The sequence below is a fragment of the Xenopus laevis genome, chromosome 6L, assembly GCF_017654675.1.
Source record: "Xenopus laevis strain J_2021 chromosome 6L, Xenopus_laevis_v10.1, whole genome shotgun sequence".
Taxonomy (NCBI): domain Eukaryota; kingdom Metazoa; phylum Chordata; class Amphibia; order Anura; family Pipidae; genus Xenopus; species Xenopus laevis.
In genome coordinates this window covers 37423884-37433462 of record NC_054381.1, presented here as the reverse complement: position 1 = coordinate 37433462, position 9579 = coordinate 37423884, and the positions used below count along the sequence as shown (strand labels likewise).

Below are 9579 nucleotides of genomic sequence, written 5' to 3'. Positions count from 1 at the left end.
CAACTTGGCGGAAATACGTCACATAAGTAAGGGCAGAAATATACAATTTTATGTGCGTGAGGGCGGAAGTTGGTGTTGTCGATCATGGCGAATGCAGTAAAAGCAGCTGGAAAGGATATAGAGAAGACAGAGGTTGGTGTTGTTCAGAATAGGCGAGGGGCGCTGGTATTTATCGGGCTTCACTACGGCACTTATAGTTGTCCCTGCAAATCATATATTTCTAAAGATCCTTGGGTATGCTCCTGAATGTGAGTCTATATGGTTTTCTGTCTTCGGCAGTGTTGGGCGCTGTAGCTTAGCAGGGTCAGGGGGGTGGGGTCGCAGGTTACCTGTCTCTGTAAGAAATCACGTGATCTTATAGAATTGTCAAGTACTCCATTGGCCGCAGCCCGCGTTGATTTCTGTTTTATTAATGATGGCCAAAGGGGTAAGCCTAAATTGTCACATTACTGAGAGCCCGACTTATTGGGCTTAGGATACTCCATTCATAAGCACAACGCATCTTCCATCATCCTTATGCTTACCTCCCATATTCCCAGCTATAACTGCTATTTATAATTAAATGTAAATTAATCAGCAATTGGATTTAAATGTGTATCCAGCCCTCGCCTTTCTGTGGTGCGAGTGGCCCTTTAAATCTGCTTTAGCTTCTCATCGTGTGTAGGGATTCCTGGTCATTGTTGTACACCGAGAAGTATAGTTCTGTTCTGTTGGGTTCATGCTAAAAAAACAGTTTCCTTATCACATTTACATTCAATTCAAATCTGTCCAAATGTTAAGGTTTCCCCTAGAGAAGAGTCTGCTCCAGCTAGTGCTGAGGATCTGGCTGCCCAAAAGAGAGAAGCAAGATTGAGGAAATTTCGAGAACTGCACTTGAAGACAGTAAGAAATTTAATCTTTTAACTGTTCTTTCCATTGGAACCAATAACATTGTATGGTTCCTTTACTATTTGATCTATTGAGTATTCCCAGCTGTGGAAGTTGTTTGAACTAGGTATGTAATTAGAACCCGAATATCTTGAATTGGATATCTGCAATTTTACAGAGATTTTAACCTTTCATCTGTTCACCGTTGAGGTAACTTTTGGTATGATGTAGAGAGTGATATTCCATTGCAATTGGTTTTCTTTTTTTTATTATTTGTGGTTTTTGAGTTATTTAGCTTTTTATTCAGCAGCTCTCCAGTTTGCAATTTTAGCAATCTGATTGCTAGGGTCCAAATGGCCATCTATTGATTTGAATAAAAGACATATGGATAGGAGAGGATCTGAATAGAAAGATGAGTAATAAAAAGTTGCAATAACAAATATGTAGCCTTACAGAGCATTTGTCTTCTAGATGGGGTTAGGGACCCCCATTTAAAAGTTGGAAAGAGTCATTCTATAACATACTAAAAGATAACGTAAAGGTAAACCACCTCTTTAAAGCTGGCCATATATGGGCAGATAAAACTGCTGCCGGACTGAGTCTGCAGCTTATTGGCCCGTGTGTGGGGCACTCCGACTGTTGGTTGATGCAGTCCCGCGATGCAATCACCCATATGACATACATTATGATCCGATCGTTGGGCCGTAGGGCTCACGATCAGATCAGCCCGATATCGGCCACCCCAAGGAGAGATCAGCTCGTTTAGCGAAATCATTAAACGAGCGGATCTCTGTGTATGGCCACCTTAATAAATACCGTCCAATTTTAGGTCTCTCTCTTTGTTATATTTCTGTTCTCTAATTGACAGATGGCACAGTGACAAGCTCACAAGCAGATAATTGACTTGCTGCAGTGTAAAAAAGTTTGTGTTCCAGGTCTCAAAGGGTCGTAAAGGATCAGGAATCAATTTTACCTTGAACTAGATGAAAATGTTACTCTGTTTAATTTACCATAAATAGGCATTAATTAGATTATGAATTACTTTAAACATACTATATTGCTCATGCGTCTTTGCATCAATGTTGCTTTGGAAACATTAATGTTAGTGTATATTTATGTTGTAGCTGACTGCATATGTAAAGGGGAAATAAATGGAAACTGAATCCTTGTTTGTTTATAGGGTTGTCCTTTACGGTAGGGTCATTTGCCCATACTTCTAATACACAAGAGCCATGAATACCCTGTAAATTATATCCTTATAAATGGTGCTTAGTGATGTTATTGGTTATAATCAGAGCTTAGTGATATCATTTCTGTCACATGACTCACTGAAACTTGTGTATTATAATAAATAAAGTACCCCCGCTGCAAAATATGAGGATATTAGAAGTCACCTGTGAGTTCCATGACCTGTATTAAAACACTCAGCCTTGGGCCTCTTGGTTTTATAAGACCATGGAACTCCTTTGTTACTAATAATATCCTTATATTTTACAAGAGGGGATACTTTATTCACTATATAAATAGTGCATTCAGATGCCCCCCCCCCCTCACTGCCTTATGTTAAAGTCCTTCCCAAACACCTCAACTGCTGCTTTTCACCACCTGTTGTTGGATCTGGTATCTGTGGGCAGGCAAAAGAAGAGAAGCTGGAACAGACTAGCAGGAGGGAACAGAGTTTGAATGAATGGCCAGAGGCAGCAGTTACGTTGCCTGTATAACAGTATTTAGTTCTATCCAGCTTTTCTGGCTTGTCATGCCATTTGAAGCATCCAGTTTTGCACTCCTGTTTGGAAGAGATATGCAGTAAAGTTTCATGTAGGTGGATAATTATTTTCAAATTCTTTGATCTGCCTTGATACTTTACAGAATGAGGCTCGAAAGTTAAATCATCAAGAAGTGGTAGAAGAAGACAAACGTCAGAAACTGCCAAGTAACTGGGAGGCACGGAAAAGCCGATTAGAATGGCAGCTCAAAGAAGAAGAGAAGAAAAGGGTAAACACTACGGACAAGAAATGCTTTAAAAATTCTAGTGTATTTAAGATAAAAAAAAACCTGATATATTTTTTTTCAGCTTATGGCACACATTTCAATATCCTTGTGCATGGTAGCACATGATCATAATTATAAACGGGCACGTTCGGAATAATGGGTCATACATTGTGCCCTGCATTAACTATAATAACCATCCATAGTGATTTCCCTGCATCATTTCCTCTTTATCTCTGCCTGAAAAAAAGCCAAAACATGCAGTAATCGCTAAGTTTGCTGTAAGTTGCAGCTGTCTGGTGAACCAGGTTCTTTGTGTTCTACAGGAATGTGCAGCGAATGGTGTTGACTATGAGCGGGCAAAGCTCTTGGAAATAAGTGCAGAAGATGCTGAAAGGTGGGAGAGGAAAAAGAAAAGAAAAAATCCTGACTTGGGATTTTCAGGTATACTTGTCTATACATGCAAGCTTTATGTGTGATTGGTAGAGGCATGGCCAACAAGTCAAAATGTATTTAATTATGGGTAGTGATAGTCAGCGGGAGCTAAAATGTTGATTATGAATATGAAAAGGTTGTGCGCATGGGCAAACATTGGCAACAAGAAAGGGAGTGGCTAATTAAGTCAGTGAGGGTAAGATGAGGTTTTTGTATGTGACCTTTATTTTCAGTATAGAATGGGAGGCATAGAGCTTTTTAAGGTAGAAACAATAGTTATTTTCAAGTCAACTTTCTTTCTAAGCATAATTTAACAGAATGAATGCACAGAATTCAGGTTGGAGGAGTTATAGTTAGTAAGTAATTAATAATTTAGATGCAAGGCACATCTGTGAAGGTTTTGTATCTACAAGTAACTCGGTCCAATGGCAATGGTTATTTAGGCTACCCAATAGAAAGGGGATAAATAGGTACGAGGGAGCAAAAGAATTACTGCACCAAGGTAAAGTTTCCATAACGGGCACAGGAGCTTTCAGTGTAGTACGTCCTCATTCAACATTTTATGGACTACTTCTGGGTTTAGCTGAAGAGAACCCAACTTGAGTCTGTCATATCATGAGTCTGTTAATTAATTAGACATTTGACACTTGCAGGACCAATTTAACCTTTTGCTTTTGGAGATTTCTTCCTGTTATGACATAGTACTAAATTCTGTTGATAGATTATGCAGCAGCACAGCTACGCCAATATCAGAGGCTGACAAAGCAAATTAAGCCAGACATGGAAGAATACAAGGTGGAGAAAGAGAAGCAGTAAGTCCTTGTTTTCTTGTTGTTTGTTTCATTGCTTGTTTCCCCCTCATACCATATCCATATAGTTATAAATAGCAATGCTAATGGTGCCTTTTTAAAAAGGTTTTTTTCCCTAATAAACAGGGGAGTTTTTGATCTCGTGGAAATAGGTTTGCAGTGCAAATTTGTGTGACAGATTAGTTTTGGTGACATAAAATAAATGTACTTTTTATATCTGCTGCTTTGAAACAAGTAACAGTCAGCAAATTAATTTCCTTTAAAGGGGATTTTCACCTTTAAATTAACTTTTAGTATGATGTAGAGAGGGATATTCTTGAGAATATATAAAGACCACCAACTGAAAAGTTGCTTAGAATTGGCCATTTTATAACATGCTAAAAGTTAACTTATAGTTTAACTTTAAGCTAGGACCCAAGAGCTGCTACATTACTGAATAACAAAAGGCCATTTATGAAAGCCCTGGTTGAAACCACTTCTTGAACTTATGAACATTTGTCACAACTTTTTATTCTGAACTTGAAAACAATTATTATGGTCTGGCTCATTTCTCCACTTTCCCCACTGTTTTTTTTTTATTCCTCCATAAAATATCCTCCAGTTTATGAACAGTCGAAACTATTTTATTAGTTGGCCGAGCTGAAAAGTCATGGAAAAGGGTCTTGTGCTGCGTGAAGTGTATCTTAGTGAAAGTCTATGGGGAAAAATAATAAATACATTTTTTCCACTGGTGATAAAAAGTAAAGTTTTCGGCCTTTAAAGGAGAACTGACTGGGCTATTAAATGATAGTCAAAGCATATACTGGTAAATGTCTCTTTAAAGGTGAATGAACGCTCCTCCCAGCAAAGGGGTGCATATGTAATGCCACATGATGGGTTAACCTGTACATCGGCCAACAAAGCAGACTAGCTTGCCAATTCTGTTTGCAGGCTCCTGGTGTTGATCGTGGAGGAGGAGCATGTGCACTCGAATATGATCAGGTCCTTGTTTCTAGTGTCTGTGATCCTGGAACCTTTCAACAACTATTTACTGAATTAATATGCCCCTCAAAGTGTTCTTGTCGATTATTTCTTTAAAGGAATTGTTCAGTATAAAAATAAAACCTGGGTAAATACATAGGCTTTGCAAAATAAAAAATATTTTCAATATAGTTAGCTGAAAACGTAATCCAAAAAGGCTGGAGTGAGGAAATGTGTAACATAATAGCCAGAACACTACTTCCTGCTTTGCAGATCTCTTGGTTTCCACTGATTGGTTACCAGGCAATAACCAATCAGTGACTTGGGGGGGGGGGAGTTTGGGTCATAACTGTTGCTTTTAAATCTGAGCTGAATGCTGAGGATCAATTGCAAACTCACTGAACAGTTATATCCCATGTGGCCCCCCTTAAAGTCGCTGACTTAACTCAGAGTTCAGGGACAAGGAAAGTCTAAATAGAATAAGGCTAGAAATGCTGTATTTTGTATACTAAACAAAAACATGAACTTACTGCGCCACAAGCCTAATCAAACAAATTATTTTTGCTTTCAAATTTGGCCACAGGGGGCTGTGATCTTGTAACTTTGTTAAACATCTTTGCAAGACCAAGACTGTGCACATGCTCAGTGTGGTCTGGGCTGCTTAGGGATTGTCATAAATTATCAAAACAGCTCAAGTCAAATAATATCTGCCAGAAGCCGATACAGCAAGAATATACAGACTGTACTGGGTCCTGTGTTGTCGTGATCTAATGTGGATTTTATAGTTTTTGTATTGTTTAATGCTCTACAGGGAAACAAACAAAGCTGCTTGAGTTCTGCATGGCTGGGAAGTAAGGCGGGGGCTCCCCCTGCTGTTCATAAGTATGATTGTTTCCCTGCAGAGCATTTAGGGACTGTCTGACAATTCTTATCCACAGCAGTAAATGAAGAGAGAATTTCACTGCATACAGTCAGGTTTCTTATAAAAACGGTACACATTTTTTATTTAATATATATTGGAAATAGATTTATTTTTCATTAAAGAAAGTAAAAATGGTATTTTAACTTTTTGCCTTTACATGCCCTTTAAAGAGCTGAAAAGCAGGAAGTAGAGTTCTGTTATATTAGACATCCAGTCACTCCAGTCTTTAAACATTACATTTTTGGCTAACAAACTATATCAGACACATTTTTTATTTTGCACAGCCTATCTATTTACCCAGTTTTTATTTTTACACTAAACTGTTCCTTTAAAACCATAGAAAATACTGAAAAAGAAGGGCTTTGTGAAATAGTTTGGGCAGAATTGTTATCTTAGGTGCTAAAAAAGTCTCTCTAAATTGGGAGTTAGGGGAGCTGTAAAGCGAACCCTGGATAGATTCACACAAACTGAGTCTGTGATCCAAGTGGCCACAATGACTGAAGGCCAGTATATCTAGCTAATGTCCCTACAAGAAAGAATAGCATCAGCATACAAAATTCATAGCCAGCTGCTAAAAGAATATCCTATTCCCGTTACTAACACACCACTCGTAAGGTGATTGACAAACTGGGCTTTAATGAGAGATTAGCAGTTCGCACATCGGTTCTTTAACAGGAAAACAAGAGTGGAAGTTAGTTTGGGGCAAACCACTCTGAAATGTCACTATTGAGGTCTGGATAAATTAAATGAGCATATTTATGGTTCCAGTCACAGCGATTGTGTAAGGAGACGATCACAAGAGAGATTAGAGAGACTGTTCATGAATCCTACAGTCGTTTATGATATTGGGAATATTCTGTTGATATTTTGCCACATCTTGAGTTTCTGAGTTGAACAGGATCATGTACGCAAAAGAACAAGTACCACTTTCTGCAGAGGCATGGCAACCTTTAGCTTAAATTTATGCAGAAGATTGCTTATTTTAAAGTCCAAAGAGTAAGAAGTGCTGAATTCCATGGCTTTCCTGCAACAGAACACCTTCATGTGCAGTGGGGGTTAAACTGCAAGAGGAAAATCTAAATATATGCCAATATTTTTCGACTTGTGTGAAGAACTAATGAAGTCTACATAGCTCACATGAATCTTATATATAACATTGTTTTATTGATGCATTTTGTACACGTTCCAGTTGCTCTTGTATTATTCATGACATCTTGTTTCATTTTTTTATTTCAATTTGTACCTTGGTTTGAATCTGTTTTAGAGGAGAAATGTTCTACCCCACGTCGGACAGTTTGTACCATGGCACTCATGTCCCCTCCCAATCTGGGATCGACAGAATGGTCACAGATCTTGAAAAACAGTAAGATTTCTACTAATGTTTGTCTAAATGCATAAGTGAATAAGATTGCCTGTACTTTACCATTTATAGTGTCCACTTATTTCTGTATTTATTTTCAGTGCATTATCCAGGATAGTGTTTTCTATTGCAGAGCAAAATCCCACTAGATAAGGGCACCCAAGCAATTAATCTCACCACCTCCTTCATTTTATGCTCCCCTTCCCAAATATAAGAAAATATAACTGTAAAAAGCAGTTACTGTTCTGTGGTTTCAGAGGTACCCAGGGCAGAGAATAGGCACTCACTCCAAATTTCACCCTGACTGGCCCATCAAGTACAAGGCAAGTTAAACTAAAGAAGTAGCTAGAAATGTTGTACATTATGTTTTGTGCTTCTGTACCAGACCAAGGCAACCACAGCCCTTAAGCAGTAAATATCTGTCTCCAAAGATGCCCCAGTAGCTCCCCATCTTCTTTAATGCTGATTCACTGCACATGCTCTGTGCTGCTGTCACTTACTGAGCTTAGGGACCCACTCACAATATACAGTACACATAGAATATAAATGTCACAATATAAAGCTGATCAGTAATTAATACAGATAATTACTACATGGCAGCACAGAAACCAGTGCAATTAGCATCATTTTAATAATCAGCCCTGTAGCATCATCTTATATTACAGACCAACCTCATTTTCTGCTGGATAATTAGTGACAACCCCTAAGCTTAGCTTCTCAACAGCTGCTCAGAGCCCACTGAGCATGTGAGTGTCACAGACACTTTCCAAAATGGTGACCCCCTGTGACAAGTTTGAAGTCCTGGATCATTGCTGCTATTGACAAGCTGAAACTTTAGACTGATGCAAAAAGTTCAGTATTAAACACATGCAATTTTTAGCAATATTCATTTTTAGGGTTTAGTTCTCCTTTTAGCCTGGCCCCATGTAGCTCATTTTATGATAGAGGATAAAGCTAGGGCCAGACGATGACGATGCATTTCTCCGCAGGCAAAGAATCCACTGCTCTTCTGCTCCTTTATATTCTATATACAGTATATTGTGAGTGGGTCCCTAAGCTCAGTAAGTGACAGCAGCACAGAGCATGTGCAGTGAATCAGCAGAAAAGAAGATGGGGAGCTACTGGGGCATCTTTGGAGACACCGATCTTAACTGCTAAAGGATGTGTACAGAAACCCCAAACATATGTACAATATTTCTAGTTACTTCTTTAGTTAGGCTTTACTTTTCCTTTAACACAAAAAGAGTGGTTATTTGTGAGACATAAAATTTCATGTGTCTGTCTTTCCCAGAATTGAAAAACGTGAAAAATACAGCCGCAGGCGTGCCTACAACGATGATGCTGATATTGACTACATTAATGAGAGGAATGCAAAATTCAACAAGAAGGCAGAGAGATTTTATGGCAAATATACGGCTGAGATCAAACAGAACTTGGAAAGAGGAACGGCTGTCTGAACTGGCTCTTCTGCTTCACTTGTTTTTCATCTTGTAAAATATCTGCTTTTAATCCAGTCCATGGCAAAGTACTGCCTAATCTTTGCCCTAACAGGCATTTTTCAGTTAAAAGAAAAATCCTGGAAAATTTATGAAAGTGTTTTCTGGACATTATCCTCTCCAAAGTAATGTTGTAAATAAAATCTTAAAATTCTGCATTTAAATAATGTCTTTCTAAATACATATATGTTAAGAGCTTTTTTTATTATAGAAACTAAATTCATTCTGACGCAATTAAAAACTGAACAAAAGCTTATTTGCTGCCCTGTTACAGCACTGGTAGAAATGTAGCAGAGGAGTATGGGACCTGTTATCTGGAATGCTTGAGATCTGGGGTTTTCCAGATAATGGATCTTTCTGTAAATTCGATCTCCTCTAAAAAAAACAAAAAACTTTTTAACATTAAATAAACCCAATAGGATTTTTTTTACCCCCAGTAGTTTGGATCAAGTACAAGGTACTATTTTATTATAACCGAGAAAAAGGAAATCATTTTTAAAAATTAGGATCATTTGGATAAAATGGAATCTATGGGAGACGGCCATTCTGTAATTTGGAGCTTTCTGGATAACTGATCCTATAGCTTTATATAGAAAAAGGGAATCCTTTTTCAAGATTTTTGATAAAATGGAGTCTGTTGGAGACCATTGATGGGTCCCCTCCTGTAGCTCATAACAGGGTTACAGATATAAAGCAACAGTGTAATTATTGCACTTCTGTTATTCCACAGTTACAAAGTAA

General features: G+C 38.1%; 1 protein-coding gene across 3 annotated transcripts; it reads left to right on the top strand.

Moving 5' to 3' along the window:
* The first annotated feature begins 2 nt into the window (after window positions 1–2).
* On the top strand, window positions 3–9002 carry LOC108718857 (pre-mRNA-splicing factor syf2-like). 3 transcript variants are annotated; one of them, XM_018267353.2, is made up of 7 exons: window positions 3–132; window positions 781–882; window positions 2737–2862; window positions 3183–3300; window positions 4013–4103; window positions 7247–7345; window positions 8634–9002. In XM_018267353.2, the coding sequence occupies exons 1-7, from the start codon at window positions 85–87 to the stop codon at window positions 8797–8799; spliced, it is 750 nt and encodes a 249-aa protein (XP_018122842.1). In that variant the 5' UTR covers window positions 3–84; the 3' UTR covers window positions 8800–9002. The 3 variants fall into 3 exon arrangements, with proteins under 3 accessions (XP_018122842.1, XP_041421854.1, XP_018122844.1); XM_041565920.1 differs by having other exon boundaries at window positions 70–234; XM_018267355.2 differs by having other exon boundaries at window positions 115–248.
* Window positions 9003–9579: the final 577 nt, after the last annotated feature.